This window comes from Cibotium barometz, chromosome 10 (assembly GCF_041138505.1).
Source record: "Cibotium barometz isolate CiBa-2024 chromosome 10, ASM4113850v1, whole genome shotgun sequence".
In the NCBI taxonomy this organism is placed as follows: Eukaryota; Viridiplantae; Streptophyta; class Polypodiopsida; order Cyatheales; family Cibotiaceae; genus Cibotium; species Cibotium barometz.
The window spans coordinates 4,241,804-4,262,220 of NC_141055.1; the positions used below are offsets into that span (position 1 = coordinate 4,241,804).

Consider the following 20,417-nt stretch of genomic DNA (forward strand, 5'->3'; position numbering starts at 1 on the left):
ATTCTTCTAAGGTTGAGGTTGGGAGATTAGCCAGAAAAATCCAAGTTTCAACCTGTATGGGGGCCAGGAAGCTCTTGTTAAGATAAGAGTCCATTGCCGATGACGATTGACGCTTTTGCAGACTCGACCTCCACCTATCTAAGAGGGAGAAAAGGGTAAACCTGGGAGACTTTGGGGACCATCTCCAAGAGGCAAGATTCATTTAGGGTGCACATATCCATCTGAAAATCCCGAACCGCTTCCAGAGTAGCTGGATCCTTGTTGAAAATGCTACTGGTTGTCGGAATAACTGGTGTAGAGGGAATGGACATGAATGTCGGGTTGAGACCACAGAGCTTCTTTAGAAAATTGGACAAAGCACTGCCATTTGATGCAAAGGAGTGAGATCCAAGTAATGTGATTTGGTAATCACCAAAATCTGGGAGTAAATCGAAAATGGTAGTATTTCCATTTTCTTTGTTTTTGTCTACAATAGCGAGTAGCTTAACCCAATCATTAAATGATAGGTTTTGTAGGAGAGAACCTAATGGGAAGGTTTCTGGGTTGGTCGAGGAGAGAATCTTCCTGCAGGTTTCTTCATCTTTAAAATAGGCCAGGACATGTTAACATGCCCTTGACGGGAGGTGTTCACTTGGGATCTCAACCCCATGAAATAAGGGTAAGATCTGTAATTAACATATTCAAGAGTCAAGTATGAGAAAGGTAACGAGGTAATCATGACTTCCTTCAAGCTAAAAGCATAAGGACTGTGATTCATAACCCTGACTAGAAGGTAGTACTCCCAACCTTATCACCAGTCAGCAAACCAAGTGCATAAAGACAGTGAGGGAGAAGTTACCGACTAGCACAAAAGGGATCAAGACTGGTAGGCCAAGTTTGCCCTAAGGCCAACCCTGTGTATAAGTGTGTGTTGCTAGTTTAAAACATATACAATATCCTCAGATGAATAGACAAAACTATTCATGAAGCCATACCATCTTGATTCAAAGAAATGTTATACATGAAACAAGTTCAACTATGAGTCATGTACATTTTAGGGTCAATGATGACAAGTTGCATCTAGTGGAAATAAAATTAAAATAGCAAGGAAATCTTGTTTTTGAAATTAATCGCAAGAAAAGAGAAAATAGGTCCTATTACTTGCATCCATACAAACAGACACAGTAAGTAATAATCAAAGCACATGGGACCAACCCAATCAGCAACCCTAGATAATTCAAACACCAAGAAACAGTGCCATACAGAGTAAGGTTGTTATTAGTACAACTGGCATTATCTAAATAGAGGCAATCTACTTACAATCTCTTGAGCCTTATCTATAAACCAAATTCAAAGTAGCTATATAGAGTGGTCTCTGAATAACCAGCCTGAGTTAGTAGCCAAAACAACTTCATTTGAAGCCATCAGACCTTATCAAAGAGTACAGTGAAGGTTCAGAGCAACCTAAGTAGGATCAAATCATTTGCAAGCAATACAATCATACTAGCCAAAATATCATTCAAACATAAGACCATCCCATCATGTGGAAGCATAATAAGGTTGTCATCATGGTTAGCCAAAATATCATTCAAGCATAGGACCATCCCATCATATGTGGAAGCATAATAAGGTTGTCATCATGGTTAGCTGTCTGCAACCTGTGTGGAAAACTATCCCCATAACAAGAGCCAATGCAACCCCAAAGAGAGCATTAGCATATTTTTATTTCAAGAAAAAGCCTAATCTAAAAAACAAAGCCAGGTAGCAAACAACTAGAAAATTAGAGCCTTCAAGGAAAATATTTTATCCTGGCCAAGAGAGCCTCCAAATTTAATCTCAGAACAGACCAGTATACACCAGCTCCCATGAGTAGAAAACAACCCAAACATGGTTCCTACATAGAGTTCAGGGTTTAGGCAGAGAGCACATCCAAGGCTAGTAATATATGTATATTCCGAGTTACCTAATTATCCTCAACATGTCAATTGTAGACCAATCATGGGTACAGTATTCCAATCATGTGTGAGAAATCCCATTATGATTTGAAACCAAAGGTCAACAAAGAAAAGCATTAGGGACAGGTTATATCGAGATCATCATACCCTAGCATGTTTTCCTTTCATACAGAGCTATTATGGACATAATAACATAAAACAGAGTCGCATATAAATCCATGGTATCTCATAACCATCTGTAGCACATCTTTAGTATGAGTAGATGTAGTCCAACAAACAGAGTGATGATCATGGCCAAAATGAGCCCATATTCACAATTCAAAGGAGCATTCTTTCATTTTTCTCCTCAAATATTTACCATGCAAAACAATTAAAATAGAGCTCTGATCCAGCAATATTTCAAGCCAAAACACATAATGATGCCCATGAATATAGTTCCATAGATTAGTTGAACTACTTACCAAATCCCAGCTTATTCAGGTAGACAAAGTATGAAAAAACATTATTTTTCTTGAGTATTCGTGTACCTCGGTAGAAGGACCCCGTGCATAAGCAAGGGTGAGAGACAGTGTAATGCTCAATAAGAATGCAGATAGGCTAAGTTAAAGAACTCACATGAATAAGGCAGAGCAGAGGAGTCTTCCATCTTCATCATAGGCAACAGGTGCCACAAAAACGTTGCTACCCACCTCCATCCCTTGTAGGATTATGATGAACATTTGTGTATAGAGTCATGAAGACTGGCATAGTAGAGTCACAGCAACCTAGAGGCCTAATGTGAAAATGCTACCGAAGTAAAGAACCCTAGATACTCTCAAAAGAAATTGCTATTGTGTTTCCCTAAAGCCCAATAAGCCCAAGTTCAAGGTCAAGTTTCCATGGTGAGCCCAAGTTCAAGGTCAAGTTTCCATGGTGAGCCCAAGTAATTTATCCAATGAGCCCAATTTAGCTAATATCTGTTTAGGCTACCATGCAATTTGTGTCATTATATATGTTATATGAGCACAAATGGAGTAAGTGTGTGTGTGTGTGTGTGTGTGAGAGAGAGAGAGACAGACCAAGAAGGGCTTCCGTAACCACACCACCAAACCACCCCCAATGTCTCCAAGTTGTGTGCGCGAGTGCATGAGGGAGAGGGGGAGAAGCAAAAGCTTCTCTTTCTCTCTCCAGTAACAAATCCCTAAAAGTTGGCAATGCAAAGCCACCCAAAAAACCAAAGCTGCCAACAAAGCAAAGCCACTAACGAAGCCACAAGCTCTTGGGTAAGAAGATTGAGCAACTGCCACCTCAAACACAATGTTGATAACAAGGCAGAACCGCCAATGGCACACATAAAGAAACTGGAAATGAGAAGCAGCCACTCATCTCGCAAATCACTAACATTCCAAGCAAGCAAAGCTTAACCTAGTGCCGATGTCCCCCTCGTTCTTCCCAACAACTAGTATTGAGTGGTGGTAAAACAATTCTCAATCCTCCTTTTACTTCATTATGGCTCCCCACTTATTGGGCAAAGTGCTTCCCACCATGGAGGGTAGAGTCAGTGTACAGTTGCTTTTGTTTGAAGATGGGTCCCAAAGTGTCCAAGAAGCACGGTGGGTGGAGTCCTCCCTACCCACGGAGGTTAAAGTTGGTGTACAGCTAGCTAGGGTTGAAGTTGGTCCCAAAAAGTCCAAAAAGCACCCCCAAAAAGTCTTAGAAATCACCCCCAAAAAGTCCAGAAAGCACCCCAAAAAGTCTTAGAGCTTACACTCAGCAAGTCCAAACCTCATTCGGAACATGGCCAAGCCACTTCACACAAAACCAACACTAACCCAAGCACTTCACACCAAGCAGTAACCTGGCACTGTCCACACAATGATCATGCACTTACTTAAAACGAAGAATTTAATCCATTACACAAGGAACCTTGTGCACGCACCATGGTTGACGGAGCCACGTCAACCATGGTTGACGGAGCCACGTCCACATCGTCACCCCTATGTAGGGAGCCTAGAAAGCGGCCTTTTGATCTCTCAGATACAATCGCCAAATTTTTCCTCCAATTCCTACTCCCTCAATCCTGAAATGTTCCACATCGCCCAAGAATGCCTTATATCCACACAATCTTAGGGTCATGTACCCCTTGGTCAAATGTCATCATGCCATGTTCCATTTACCCAAAGTAGCCCCTTACCTCAACAAGGTTGGCCTCACGACCTTCGATAACCAATCACCATGGGGATCGGATCTCCCTCTCATCCTACACTACATTGAGTCTTGCCATAATAAGGATGATTCAGGCCAGGTTAAGATGTCATTGAATGCATCACTTCTGGATCCCTCTCACCGACGAGGATCATGTGTGAAGAGCAATACACATCCTAGCCCACTGCATCCAAATTCCACAGTGGGAAGGGTGCTATGGCCAACGTCAGCATATTTGATAACCCATGACAGCCTCAATTCCAATGGGGCTAAATTTGATGACATTTCCAATGAAATTTTTTAGCCTTCTTTAGGAGATTTGTCAACAAAACGGATGGCAATGTATGCAATGTTATTGACAAAACTCCTATAATAGCTGCAAATCCTAAAATCATGTATATCATGAGGTATAGGCCAAGTAACAATGGACCCGATCTTCTTGAATGACCTCGGCTAACTCTATGTGGCCCAAGTTATCAATTTTATCTTAAAAGAAACTACTCTTCTCAAGGTTTGACATAGAGTTGGATTTCTTTCAAAAGAGAGAATGCTAGCTCCATATGTTTCTTATAAACTTCAATATTTTTGCTCAAAAATATTATGTCATCAAAGAATGGTATGCACTTAAATGCCCTCAACTAAGACTATGAGGCCCAAGTACTCAATTTTATCTTGAAAGAAACTACTCTTCTTAGGGCTAACATAGGGTTGGATTTCTTTTAAAAGAAAGAACACTACCTCCATATGTTTCTTATAATCTTCAATATTTTTGCTCAAGGATAGTACGTCATCAAATGAATATGTGCATAAATCTTCACGTTTGAGGAATATATGGTTCATCATACAGCTAAAAGTCGTAAGAGCATTGGTAAGTCCAATGAGCATTACAAAATCTCAATGACCAAACTCAGTTCTAAACATGATCTAATACACATCCTCCTCAATCATTTTTAGTTGATGATAGGTCAATTTTGCAAAATACCTTAGCTCCTTTCAATTTATCTAATAAATCATCAACTTTAGGAATGGATTACCTATTCTTTACCATAATCTTGTTTAAGGCCTTATATTCTATACATGTATGATAGGTTCCCTTCATTTTCTTGACCAAAAGTGGGGAAGCACCATAAGGTGACCTACTAGATCTAATCAAAAATATCTCTAAAAGTTCTTCTCTAACACTGGATTTCTTTTTGCTCTATCATATTAACTCTATAAGGTTATTTGCAAGTGGTTTATTTGGTAGGAGAGCCTTAACCTTATGGTCTTTGGGTGTAGAATGTGGTAGTTCCCCAAGAGGCAAGTCCTTGAACTTTAGAGAGGAATGCTTGTGTGAGCAACTAGTAGCATAGTTTCCATGGTTGTAACTTGTTACACAACACAATATAAGTCTTCTTCCCCTTACATAAAGCTCTCTTAGCCTGGGTGCAACTAAGGGCTAAGCTCTTCTTTCATTTGACCCCCTAGACATAAACCTTTACTATCTTTGGTAATCCACATAGTATGTGTATCACAATCAATCTAAGGGTTATATTGATGTCTCCAAGGCATACTTAAAATGAAATCTACTAGGAAATTCATTTTCTCCTCACATAAAGTTTGATGCATAGATCCACATCTTTATACAGTTATACTTTGTGCTTTAAAAAAAGCTCTTATTGTATAATGTAAGGGAACAGACTCTAGGTTAAGCAATCTTATAGTTCTTTTAAAAATAAAACAATGTGTATAGAATAGTAATACTTTACCATTAATAGTTTCTTTTATTCTCAAAAGACAAGGAGATTTACTTTTACCTTCATAATCAAGAATACTCATGATCATTGCTACCCTCTTGCTTGAATGAGTCATTCTCTTCATCCTCTTCAATCATATGCCACTTTGTCATGTTGCTCTTCTTCTTCTCCAGACAATCAATTGTAGTATGGCCTTCTTTGTTGAACCTGTAACACTGAATGACACGAGGATTGGAGTCCCCTTTGTTAAGCTTGCTTGAAGTGTTAACCCTCTTGGCATTGTTGTTACCCTTAGGTTTGTCAAATTTCTTCCCAATTCCTGAGGTTTTTGTCACTTGATGTTTGAAATTCTTTGCCTCTTTTGAAAATCCATTTTTCCTCTCACCATTCATTGGCTAACAAAATAGCAATGAGCTAAGAGAATGCAGATAAAACAAATTTACTTCGACTCTAATGGTGGGTCTAAGACCTGCTATAAACTTTATCTTTTAGTCCTTCTCATGAACCTTATATATATCATGCCAATTGAAGAAGAGTTTGCCAAAATCTATCAACATAGGTAGACATAGACTCTTTCTCCAATTGGTGTAAAGTGTCCCATTGTTGAATATCCCTAACCTTGTATTTTGGTGGTAAAAAAATCTTTTTAATCAACTTCTTGAAAGATTTCCAAATTTGGGGTTTGTGACATTATTGGTGGCATTCTATTATAAAGCAACACTCTCCACTAGATGGTTAGTAGTGCACTTGATCTTATCCCATTCGGAGATTTCCTCACTAGAATAGAAATTGTCAAGCTAGCTAATAAGCCAAGAAAGTACGACACGTGCATCTTTCTCGCCATTATGGGAAAAAAAAACTTTACAACTAATCTTACTACCCTTCCTAAATCCTAAGCATGTAGAGTGACCTCAACAATCCTATACATTCTAGTCTTCAAAATCTGATGAGTCTATATGCCTCTTGTCCTCTTTCTTTGGAAGAATCTATCTTCTAGTTTCCTTCTCAATTTCAACCATTGCTAGGCCAAGCCTAGTTGGTGAGATTTATGAATGATAGATAGGTGTACTATCCATGACAAGAGTGATGGTGATGCACACTATATCATGGTTTGTACAAGCTTGATTCTTATAAAAGAGTTATACATAATGTATATTCAGTGACCATGAGTGACGTGGATCTTTGGCATGCCTACTTTTGTCACTTAAATTTTAATAGTTGGCATGTTATGGTGTCAAAAGAGACGACGTGGGTGCAAAAGCCCACATGAGAGGTTACCTTTACTTTGTTACTTTCATTGATGACCACTCCAAACATTATTAGGTGAATCCTTTGAAGGGTAAATATAAGGCATTTATGTGCTTCAGAGACTTCTTGTCGTCGTCAAAGCTGAAAATGTGTCTGTTCAAAAGTTTGATAAAAGAGATAAAACATCAATGTGCAATGCCTTATACACCTCAATAAAAAACGTTCTGACTGAGAGGAAGAACAAGACTCAAAGGCCAAGATTTGCCTCATGGTTTTTCATTGGAGGCTGTTATGTGTGCTACATATATACTCAATAGTAGATGCCCAACAATAGCCTTGCAATCTATCACCCCCTGTGAGGCCTTAAATAGCAAGAAGCCCTCAATGGCTCACATCCTAGCTTTTGGTTCTCGCTTATGCTATTGCACTTGAGCAAATTATTTCATATTCACAACACTATTATTATAATATTATTCATATCGTTATCGTGCATATAATTTGAATTTTTTAAATAAGGAGTTACGCACCCCATACACAAGGGTTTCAACACCAATTTCCAATTGTGGCACCACCCCAAAGAAAGGAGAAATATGATGAGTCAAGATCCTCCAACTATCACCTTGAGAAGACTGATGTGAGAGAGAGAGAGAGAGAGAGGTATTAAAGTCTGTAGAATGCAACAAGAGGGCATATACCACCAACGATGGGATTTGAACTAGGACGTAAGAGAGAGAGAGAGAGAGAGAGAGGCCAGCTGTGTAAACGCTGTGTAAGAGAGAGAGAGAGAGAGAGAGAGAGAGAGAGAGAGAGAGAGAACGGTATCTAATTATTAATGGTTGAAAAAATTAATGAAATGATGACCAAATCCTTTCTATTTGCATGCAATTTCCTTCCTATATACAAGAGTTTAATAATAATTCAAGTTACATCAATAAATGTAGCCTACACATAGCTTGGACCCAAGCGCTTCCGACCTCTCCCGTTCCTCAAGGATGCCTGCTGCGAGTCTCCCAGTAGCAGCTCAACTCCAGCACCCTCTCACGATGCTCGTCTCCCAACTCGCGAGGGCTCACGCAAATGGCACCGCCCACCATGGTCCTCTCCTTCCAGTGAGAGAGCTGCATGATATTATCAAACAGAGCAAGAAAATCCCCTCCATGCCCAAATGGAGAGAGAAAAGATGGCCAGCAAGACAGGGATCGCGCAAGAAAGGGATGGGTTTCGGGTGGCCACGGATGAGGAATTTCAACGTTTCACGACTTTCTAGTTGACTAAGCATCCCAAAATGCCAACTTAACCTCCTTTAATGTAAGGTTATAGCCACACCCACTTAAGTTGTCCCTCCTTAATTAATCAACTAAAGCAAATTTGGCAACCATTATTATTGTAAGGTTAGAGCTATAGCCTTTAAGTTCGCCCCATTATTAGTCAACGAAGCATTAGTGGACATATTTAAAGTTGTGATTTTAATCAAATTGATAGGTTTGGTTTGCCCTGCCAAAATGCTTTGGTCAGTCTAGTATTGAGAATGAACAAGGTTAGGTATCACTTTGATCGATTACATCACATGATTGCTTCAAGCTACATTTACATCATGCTAACAAGAGTGCATCGATCTTCAGAGCAACTCAAGGTAGGCTACATACATATTGGGACATACTAGAGTATATCAATTTTCCAAGCAAAAGCAACCTGAGAAAAGTTGCATAAATACCAAATAGAATGAGAAAAAGCCCTCATGAATCCCACAATCCTAGATTACTCGTGTCGCCAGATATCTCCACCACATGGTTGAAGGCCTATCATTATCATGCTGAGAAGAGTAAATCAAACCCTTACAGCAACTTGAGTAAGATGGCCCATATAGTTTTGATCAACAGCATTTTATGCAATGAAAGGAAGCATAGTGAAAAGGCCTATCATTATCATGCTGAGAAGGGTAAATCAAACCCTTACAGCAACTTGAAGTAAGATTGCCCATATAGTCTTGATCAATAGCATTTTATGCAATGAAAGGGAGCATAGTGATACCAAGTAGGTAATAAAGAAGGGTACAGTGATGCCAAAAGGGGATATAGTGATACCAAGTAGGCAGCCCAATTGAGCTTTATCTGCGTGAAGTTGAGCAGACTAATATCGAGAACTTTTTAAGGCATATAAACAGTTAGTGGTGTGATACCCAAAGTATGCTATATGGTGGGTTAAGGCTCCTTGACGTGAGGGTTTTTATTGCCTTACAATGTGCTTATCAAGCTAAGCCTTGCACTTTCACTCAAATGCCTCCCATATTTCAGCAATCTCTTCTGCAGTCAATGCCGGGTTAAGATGGCAGAGGTTGCGCGGGGTGGAGCCTGTGGAAATCATGGGAGTTGATGGAGTGGAGAGGGGGGTGGATGTGGTGGATCTTACACGAAACTCAAATGAGCCATCAGATGCAACATCATCAGATCTGCAGGCCTTGCTGCTGTTTAAGAAAGTGCCTATCACATCCTCGTTATAATGCATATTCTCATGAGGATGCACATCCTCATGAGGGGACACATAAGCCTGTTCTTGTTGAGCTGAAGGGTGATCACAGGCACTCATACCTACACTTTTTACCGTCTCTTTTGCATATGCCATGCTATCAGATGGAAGCTCTTGTGTAGACAGCTTTTTACTCCCAGCTGATGGCAATTGTGGCTGCTCCAATGCATGAGAAGGGAGCTGTAAAAGAACTCAACATTAAGAATCGGCACACTAACGATCAAGCTTAACATTGTAAGACTTCATAGTGCAAACACCCAACATTAGAAATTTTGCCCATCCATCAGAGTAGTATTTAAGGGTCCTTCAATGAGTTAACTCTACTTCAGTATCTGTGTTCAAGTCCCCAACATATACCTGCTCTGATGAGGCACATGCAGCTATCTCTACGCAAACCATAGGCTCCCTTTCATAGCGTAATTCTTGGCTATCTACAGCATCAGCAAGAGAAGGTATAAGATGTCTTGCTCTACAAAACAGCAACCCATGTTACTAAATACAAGTGCATTCTAGTAATCAATCTATATCCTTGATAATATCTTCAAAAAATCATCAAGGAATTTGGCTACTTACCTCTTGCCAAGTGTTCATCGATGCCATCAACAGCCTGAGTTTCGGACTTCTCTGAGTCAATGTCCCCAACTTTATCTTCTCTGACTGTTTCTTGCTCAAGCTGCACTGGAGGAAACTCATCTGTACAAGATAAAGCAGCTTCTCCATGATTGGCAATGGGCAGCTGATCTGTTTCAGGTATTATGTGCTGATTTGCCTGATTTGCAAGAGAGTGTTCAGGCATGACCTGTTCCACATCCAAATCCAAGCAAGACAGCTTGTTCATATCTACACCATAAGCCTTCTGCAGTGAAATTTGTGCACCGTCTCCTTTCACATCGTTCTCATGAAATTCAAGGGCTTGTCCACCACTGAATCTTTCGTGCACTGTCAATGGATTCTTGATGGAAAGCTCATCTTGCAACCCATGACCGATGGTAACCGGTGGCAAGATTCCATAGATTTCTGAGGGCATATTAGCCACCTTCAGATTTAAGTCTTGACTCATATTGTTGTTCATCAACTGGGGTATCAAGGTTGTCATTTCCTTAGAGTTACTCTCCATACCCGTGACCATGTGAGCCGGCTCTTTCACACTTCTAGGCCATGAATTGGCCCTCGAAGTGATGGCCTTCTCCTTCATGTTCCCTGATACTTTTACCCCTTCAAGTGGACTATTTTTCTCTGCTGAAGACTGAGTTTTCACCGAGTCAAGAACCATTCTCAGCTGATTATAGAACAAAGTCTTCTGCTCTTTCCCCATCTCTGATTCTGCCATTGAGAGAAGCTTGAGCACCTTGCGGATCTTCAAGGTATCTGCTTCAGCATCGGTTAGCTTCATTGCCATCAAGGCAGCCAGACCAGAAGAAGGTGGTTTACCCTCTTCAAGCTCCCCTGGATACATGTTTAGGTGGAAACTTGGCCTGGCAAAAGCATCCATGGCAGCTTCCTTTAGCAGCATGTTTCTAGTTTGCTGAGCTTGCAGTTCTTTTTTAGGAGAGATGTCAGCATTAAGCCCAGATTGTAGAAGGTCAATCTCACCCTCGACCTCTGTTTCAGATTCTTCAATTTCAGAAAGCAATGAGCTTTCCATGTTCAGTTCTGCAAGTGCTTCAATTATTGAACGGACCCTATCCATGGAATACATTGTAATGGTATCAGATGGGTCACTTGAGCTCACGTGAGACTTGCCTGAATAGTAGAGAGAGGGATCCCGGCATTCAAGAGGAGCCATTTCTATTGGTAAACCCTCCTCATAAAGCTCATTTTCAATGAAAGATCTGCCAAATTCATCCTTCCCCAACTCTTCTCCTCCTACTTTAGCTTTTGCAACCTTCTTATGAGGCTTGGACGAGCCCTTGGCCCCTTGCTCAGAATCAGCCCAGCTAGTGGAGCAGTTCATAGACCTGTCTTTCAATGCCGACCTTCCCCTCATTTGATTCTGCATGATAGCACCTGTATGTATTGTCTGTAACAACACAAAAGCTTCACTTATTCAGATTTCCCTTACAAGGGAGGGTGTCTGTAGCAACACCAAAGCTCCACTTATTCAGATTGCCCTTACAAGGGAGGATGATCATAATCTCCATGAGAGATTCGAGCCAGCACATATAAATGATTTTTTCTTGCAGCTTACCCTATTTCTGCATGCTCAAAAATCAGGTTTTGAAGAATAAGGGTCTTAACAGACACATCCCTTACCCATTGCATAGGGAGGGAATTCAACAGTGGAGATCCCCAGCCCTTGAGGGATGAGAGCATGGGAGATCTTCCTTTGTCAAAGACAAGGGTCGTGTCTGTAAAGACCCTAGCAAATAGGGTCTGAAACAACAAAATGGAGCTGCTTTGTACTGCTAAAAAGGGGGTCGAGAAAAACATCAAATGAAACTTAATCTATTTCTAAGGAAGGATCAAAACAAGAGCTTGTCCTACGACTGAGAATAAAGTCCACACAACATCAAAACAGAGCCTATTCTAATTTTGGCGAGTTAAATGTCATGTATTTAGGTGTCAGTGTTAAACACTTCTGGGCAGCGAGGTGCCCACAAATAAGTGGAGCCTGTTCTACCCCTAAAAGTGCGTCCAAGCTGATGGAACAAAAAACAAAAAAGAGTCTAAACAACTCTATATGGATCTAGGAGTGAATCCAAATAACACCAAATACAGCTAAGAGTGAGTTTAAACACCACCAATGGAGCTTAGGATAGCTTAGGATGAGTCTAAACAACACTAAATGGAACTTATTCTACTAGTAACAAAGGATCCAAACAAACTACATAATAATGAAGCTTGTTCTGCAGCTAGAAGTGCAAAAACATCAAATGGGTTGAGCAAAATGCAACAGAAACCTGTGCAAAATTTTGGTCTGCTTGAAAATGCTCAATCTCATGATTCATCTGGTCTGCATCAGCTACTTTCCCTGTGAAGGACCTTCGCAAGGGGGACCTCTCCTTCTTTGATGATCTGATGTTGGGGGCTTTAGAAGGTGCCAGATGTGTGTCATGTTGATGAAGGCCTTTCCGTGCTGCAGCCTGTCGGGCATACACTCTATACTCACCAGAGGCCTCTTCCCTTCTCACAGAGAGCCTAGGTGAGAGACCCAATTCACATGAAGGGTCAATAGATGGCATTCTCTTGATGGATTTTCGGAGCTCCATGGCCGTATCGCGGCTTGAAGAACGCTTGTGGAAAGGTGGCAGGTTTGCATCCAAATCTTTACCATAGAATCGTTTCGGCAGAGAGCGGGACCTTGTGGTGGTAGAATACTCATCAAAGAGTATGTTGGAATGCAACTTAGCATGTGCATAGTGAGGGCTATGTGCAGCTTTAATGGCAGCAGCCACCAGATCATGGGCACCATTGACACTTGGTGACCGCTTAAGGGGAGAGGAAGAAAGGGAAGCAAGGTCTCTTGAAAATGCAGCTATGTCACGTGAAAAGGAAGCCCTGCTTAAATAGCTTGAGTAGAAAAGTGGAGGGGAAGGGTTTCTGAGCTTGGATGGAGCTTTAATGGCAGAGAATGACCTTCCTTCTTCATCATCATCATCTTCTTCTACATCTTCTTCTGATTCTGATGCTGATGCTGCCCTTTCTTCAGCTGCAGGTCTGGCTATGGAAGCCATAGCTCTAGCTGCGATTGTCGCAGCAGCAGGAGAGGCCTTGAACTTGCTCGGGGATGCTATGGGCAGCCGGATTTCAACCACATGCTTGTCTGTGGAGGTGGGTTCTTTGCTTTCTTCTGCAGAGGAAGATCTGGCTATGGCAATGGGGAGGCTTTTTCCATTTTCTTCTGCAGTGGAAGGTCTGTCTATGGCAATGGAGCTTTTTTCTTCCTGCTTGTGATATTGATTCTGTTTGCCTTGTGAAGAAGATGAGGAGGAGGAGGAGGAGGATGAAACAGAGGCTGCGTGAGCTGCTGTTGCCCCTTTCTTATCTTTGCTCATGCAAGTCCCCATGGCTGTGGATAAAGCTATGTCTATGCACAGCCCTCTGATAAACTACAGAGTTCGTGACCTTCCTGCCGTTCTTCTCTCTCTTTCTTTCTCCGCCATAGAAAGAGCTCAGTTGAAGTGTTGTTGTCTTCTCTCGTTTCTCAGTTTACAGATACACAATCGCCTAATTTGAAATCATGACGGAATGCGTTACTAGATTCTATTTGCATGAAGAGGGAGCCCATCGCCATTGCAGACCTTTGCCCCTTTTTGATGTCAGAGAGAGAAGACAATCAAAACCCAACAATTCAATAGCCACCATAGCTTACCTCAGTACATAAAGGCGCTGCTTTTTTATCGTGAAAGCTACTCTCCCTCTCTCTCTCTACCTTTCTGGCTTTCTGAGTACACCACACTCCTCTGAGAGTGAATCACGGGCATCGCTTGATCTTACAAAAGCTCAATATGAAGAAAGAAGGAAATAAGAGGAAACCCACCTCTCTCTAGAGGGGGGAGAGAGAGAGAGAGAGAGAGAGAGAAACACCCACCAACTTTTGAAATTTGAAATTTGAAAAACATCTCCTAGTCCGAGGCCCCCCTTGGTCAAGTCCTCGTTCTTTGTAAACCATGACAAAAATCTATTCTATGGGTAACTCCTAGGCGCATTTGTAACTCCAAGGTGTGACCACAACCACATGTTGTTGCATCAATGTCCAAGAAGCATCCATACGTTTACCTAGGTTGGGTTTCTGCACCTCCGTGAGTAGTAATGGATAGTATAGCACAATAAGTCCAACCCCCATCATTTGTAATCTGCATGCCCATGCAGCGATGGTTCCAATCGATCATCACAAGTTGCATGCCCATGCAATGTTTCCAATCCATCATCACCATTTGCATGCCCATGCAATGATTCCAACCCACCATCACGATTTGCATGCCTATGCAATGGTTCACAATCCATAGAGGAGAAGTCCATCATCAATTCCAACCTCAATCATTTGCATGCTCATGCAACAAGCATCTCAATACACAAAAAGTCCACCATCAATTAATTACAAGTCCTAATTATAAGTCCAACCTTGATAGATCACATGCTCACACAACAATATTAGTCAATCGTCATACACTAACAATCCATCATCAGTCCATCACATGCCCTCTCAACGGTCTCTATCCATGATCTACATACATCAACAACAACATCAATAAACCATGACTTTTGACACAACGGCTCTCTGTGGGACCTAGGTGATAATTCTCAAGCCCTATCGACACTTGGAAACTTAACATCATCACAAATCACAATGTAGTTCTTTTATGTGCTCAAAAAAACACAATTTGTACTTTGGTTGCATTGGTAGCTTGAACTAAATCAAAGAGACCCATAACCTCCAATTATAAGGCAATTGTAATGACATGCATGCACACTAGGGACACATTAATTATCTTAAGCCCAAGCAAATGGTTTGATTATTTGGATGCATGTGGTTGCATTGGAATGTGTGTTGAGATTTATAAGCCTAGCACAAACCAAGAAAAAAATATAAATACATGTTTCAAAGGCCTTGTAACTACTTTCAGAAGGATTAAATGATCATTTTGAAGCCTTGATAGCATGAAAACCAAGGCAATTTTGAAGTACTATTGTTGAGTCCACTAAAAAGTTGTAACTAGCATCCACAATACTTGCTCTATGGAAAAACTTAATATTATAAAAGGATATGCTTTCTTTCACATAACCACTCCAAAATCTTAAATTTCTAAATCATTAATGCACTAAATGGATAATTTTAGTTTTGTCATCAGCTCTTATGCCATGGTCTATGATTTTACATTCAACATCATTTAACACTTTGTTGATGTGTCACATTCAACATCAGTCAACGCTTCATCCATGTAGTTCCACCATTCAACGCTCCATTCTTGTAATTCCACATTCAACACTTCATCCTTAGGTGACCAAAATGCAACTCTAAACCTCAAATTTAGGTTTTACAACTTATAAAACTTCAAGTTCATAAAAATTTACATACCTCCACGTATATGTTGATTATTACACAATGAAGGTTTTTTAGCTCCTTTTTATAATTTCATACCAATTGGAAGAGAAAAACCCTTGGTGTTTCATAAATATGGTATTGTAGAAGACATTAATAAAACACATGAGAATATATTTATAAAACACTTGGTGTTTCATAAATACAATATTGTGGAAGACCTTAATGAAACACATGAGGATTTAGAAAGATAAACCTCATAACATAAAGATGTCAAAGAGCCACAATGCTTCTTAATAGAAATAAAAGTGTAAAGGCTAAAGACTCTCTCTCTCTCTCTCTCTCTCTCTCTCTCTCTCTCTCTCTCTCTCTCTCTCTCTCTCATGTTTTACAATTAAGACCACCTACGTATCATGTTGATTTGTGCACCTTCCTCTCTTTTTAGACTTGAATTTGATTACATAAACATGTTTGTCTATACTTAATTTTAACTTTAGCATAGAACCTTACTAAATTTGAAATAAATGCTTATGTGATTATTCCCTACTCACTCAGGAGGCACTATGTATGTCTCCTTTTATATGTCTATTCCCCCCGAGTAAGAGTTTCATCTATTAGGTAGGGGGGAAGTGGGAGGCGAGATTTATATTTTTTTCTTAGTTTGTGCTTATAAATCTCAACACACATTCCAATGCAAATCATATGCATCCAAAGAATACAGTCTCCTAAAAAGTTGTGACTAGCATTCACAATTACTTGCTCTATGGAAAAACTTATTATTATAAGAGGACATGCTTTCTTTCACATAGCCACTTCAAAATCTTAAAACTCTAAATCATCGACACATTAAATGGATAATTTTAGTTTCGTTCATTAGCCCTTATGCCATGGTCTATAATTTTACATTCAACATCATTTAACACTTTACTAACCCCATTTTGGGTTAACTTATCATCTCTCCATTACATATGAGAGATAGCACAATAAGTTTCATGAAACACCACTCTAAATGTTGTAATTATAAGAATAGCTGGCTATGCCACAAAACTATGTACCTTGTATGCTTCTAGTTCATGCTTCATTGAGTTTTGGGCACCCAAGTGTGAATAAGCGACAGTTGTATAAATAACATTATTCTAATAATCCAAGACACAATCCCCCTTTGTGCCAATTGAGGCTATTCTTATTTCCTTGCTCTCTTGTGTGTCTATGGTGTGTGAGAGAGAGAGAGAGTTGAGAGGAGAGATAGATACATTCTTGGTGCATATTCCTCTTATGCTTGTATTCTAGAGTGTGAGAGTAGAGAGGAGTGAGTGTCCTTGCATGGAGAATGACAACTTCATGGCGGTGACAACTTGAGGAGGAAGCAAGAGAGTGGTGCTAGCTATAGCTAGTAAAGCTTGAAGGCGAGATACGAGCTTGGATATACCGGCAAGTTCCCCACGACAAGTTAAGGTGAGCATTGTCCATTGCACTAGGAGAGGGATGGTGTAGCCTGTAACATTTTTGGCACCACTACCGGGGAACCATCGATCTTTCCTACTCTATTTACACACTCATTGTCATCTTTTTACAAGTCTCTTTTCCCTTAATATGGTTGTTTGAAGCTGTGTGATTGATAGAGAAGAGAATAAGATGTGGATAAGATTATGAATAAAGAGAAAAATTTGATTAAAAAATGACTATTTTGCATTGATCTAGCATTTAAATTTGTTATTTGCATTGTTTGAAAGTTAAGGAGGCAACAAAACAAGCATTTGCATCAACCCTTGCATGGTGAGAACTCCATAATCACAACTGTGATTATGCAAGAAACACCCATTTGCTGCATTTTTAAAAATCTTGAAAATCAAAAAATAAAGAGCCATTGATTCCAATGCTTGCTGTCATTTGTATATTCATGATGCAAAGGAACAATCTATAAAATTTGAACTAGAAAAATCAAGATTTGCACCCCTGAATCATTGATTTTTGGTCGACACCTGTAGAATCACGCTGTTGTGATTCTCCAGCAGTCTCTGTAAAACCATGGCCGTGATTTTCATTCATGATGTGATTTTCTTGATGAACTTATCTGTTCTACAATTTCTTGGATTACATATTTAATGCACCTTATTTCTGACAAATTCCATCTTATCTAAACATGATCACAATAAATAACAAATCATAGTCCCGATTATCAATCATGCCCATGATGAATTCCATGCCATAAATCACGGTCTATGATTTCTAATCACAGCCCGTGAACTAACACGTCACTAAAATCATCCCGCATGTGATTCCCACATTATGAATCATGCTTAAGAATCACGCCCATGATTTCTTTTTTTTGCAGATCATGTCGTGATTACTGTGTCACTAATCGTGGTGATAGAACTTGACCATTTGATAAGATAGACATATGAAACAATGACTAGGGGTATCAGGCAACTCATTTAAATAATCCTTAGAATGGTTTGGGTAAAGTCCATCGCCATGATTCTAAAGAGGATCACGGCTGTGACTCTCAACCGTGCAAAATCACATCATCTGATATCTTCATAATCAACAAGAGAAGTGCTCAGGGATGTTCCAAGGGCTTTCTAATACTAGGGGAAGTTGTGAGCGGTTGAGAATAAATTGCGATTTGAGGTTATTTTTGTCGTGATCCATTTGTGATTTCTAATCACGACCATGATTCTACAGACATTTATCATGATTCTGTAGAAACATGTTATCTGTAGATCTAATAATTCCAAGTGTGTGCAAATTTAAAATTTTGGCAAGTTAAAACCATTTCACGTACTTAAGGTTGGGAAGACTTACTGGTGAGACGACATTGCCCCTGATAATAATGCAGTTAATCAACTAGGATCCTCCTACCAGAGAAACTTAGGGTGAGCTCACATGGCTAGTATACAAAGGAGTGTGTTTGCTTTGCACAGGCTGAATTCCTTTGAATTATCAAGTAGTGAGGAATCCATGGAGAATCCTCTTAATGAGAAGGTGGTGGAGGAGAAGGGCACTTCTTCTCTCCAACACTACTATCTAGAGGGTTCATGGGCTTGGCCCAAGGAATCCTAGGATATGGACATGAGCTTAAAAGGGAAGCTCTATAGGTTGCCAAGGGACAACCATTGAGCTCGGATCGAGAAGTGAGCACTGAAGGACCTAGAAGTACTGGACAACAACTAAGGGAGGAACCATTGCCACAAGCATGAGCAACTCTCAACCCGTGGTATAGTATACTCCAAGAATACGAAGGGATCCTATAAGTGCCCACAAAGAATAGCGGCAGTATACTCCCCCACTTCCAAGAACTGGAGATTGAGGAAAGAATGGGAGCAGCGCAAGCCCAACTTAGAAGGCTTGAACAAGAGAAGAGCAACTTAGATCTTCGTATGGAGTTGGTCGAGAGACATGCTTTTGATTTGGCAATTTGTGGAGAAGATTATTCCAGTCTCAGGGGATCGAGGCATGAAGAGAACTTGGTCACACGAGACAGTGCTAAAGAGATTGAACTTGGTCGCACGAGGTAGTACAAAAGAGAATGAACTTGGTCGCACAAGGCAGCGCTAAAGAGATTGAACAAGAAATGGAGGAAGTGATAACACCTTTAGAACCTATTCTAACAGAGCCTTAAGATGACCTAGCTGCTCTTGCAGCACCTCTCTCAAGAAACGAGGAACTGCCCTAGGGAGATTCAGAGAAATCTTACACCAAGGCTGATGTGCATGTAATGTTAAGAACCCCATAGTTCCAGGAGTACATAAGAGACATGTTACTACAAGAAGGGAGCCTGGGAGGAGCGATCTTGGATGATGGTGTAAATAGAAAGGTAGAAACTGTCCTAATACCACCTGACCCAAGGAAACATGTAAATTAACATGCTAGAGCCACAAGAGGCCAAGGCAAGAGAGAGACAAATAGGATGGTGTAGGAGGCCCCACCAAGGGAGCCAATAAGAGTAGCCCCTCATATGGGATTTGCCACACACTGATCTATTAAGAAATGGCCAAAGAAATACAAAGAGGGGTTTTCTAGGGAGTTAGGTACTACACCGACATCACAAAGAGCAACACTAGCAGCAGTCAAGCCCAATCATGTGGCAAGATTAATGACAAGATTATCAGGTGATGGTGATGTTATACAACGCTTGGAGATCTTTGAATTGTATGAGAGACTTGTGGACCAAACAAAAATATTTTCTTTTTCCCTTACAATGGAAGGGAAGGCACACACTTTGTATCGATCGCTTAAGCCAGACAACAGGATAACTTTCGCACAACTTAAGAGTGTGTTTGTACCTACTAGTTTTACATGAAGTGGAAACAAGTGGAGCCCTGTGGGTCAATTATATAACATCAAGCAAGAGGAGGAGCATGAGTTGATGAGAAATTAAATCTCTTGTTTGAAAAATCTAAACTCAAGGTATAAGCCTAGGGAGAGGTTGAAATTGCGACCATGCTTCCAAGGGGAGTAAGGGATAAGATGCATGACTACTTCTTATTGGCCAAACCAACATCACTTAGTGATGACTATTGCAACCTAGACATTGAATTCGAGGATAACATGCTTGAGTTACCCCCACAACCAAATGACACCAAATCTATCACTACGGTAGCTCCATCACATGCATCGAGCCCCGTACAAGCACGACAACCTCTTAGAGAGATGAATAAAGGATATAACTCTATATAAGCTAAGCATTGCACTTCTAGATAAGATAAAGCTAAAAGAGGTAAGGGATATACCCACAAACCAATATTTATACCCCTGAAGAGAATTGGTATGGTGCTCAATATGTCGACAAAATCACATGAGCAC

The 20,417-nt window shown here is 40.4% G+C and overlaps 1 protein-coding gene across 1 annotated transcript; it reads right to left on the minus strand.

Annotated features, from left to right (window-relative positions):
• Positions 1-7,928: 7,928 nt before the first annotated feature.
• On the minus strand, positions 7,929-14,050 carry LOC147634453 (uncharacterized). Its single transcript, XM_086803521.1, has 4 exons — positions 12,529-14,050; positions 10,202-11,648; positions 9,986-10,059; positions 7,929-9,808 (listed from the first exon to the last, which is right to left on the minus strand). Exons 1-4 carry the CDS (start codon positions 13,633-13,635, stop codon positions 9,371-9,373), a joined length of 3,066 nt encoding a protein of 1,021 aa, XP_086659647.1. The 5' UTR covers positions 13,636-14,050; the 3' UTR covers positions 7,929-9,370.
• Positions 14,051-20,417: the final 6,367 nt, after the last annotated feature.

What these genes read in the sequence shown, in the direction of transcription:
- LOC147634453 (XM_086803521.1), bottom strand. Translation starts at nt 13,635, where the DNA reads ATGGGGACTTGCATGAGCAAAGATAAGAAAGGGGCAACAGCAGCTCAC. An exon ending in CAGACCAAAATTTTGCACAG is followed by an intron (nt 11,649 to 12,528) that starts GTTTCTGTTGCA and finishes GTGTTGTTACAG; the next exon opens with ACAATACATACAGGTGCTAT. An exon ending in CGATGAACACTTGGCAAGAG is followed by an intron (nt 10,060 to 10,201) that starts GTAAGTAGCCAA and finishes CTGATGCTGTAG; the next exon opens with ATAGCCAAGAATTACGCTAT.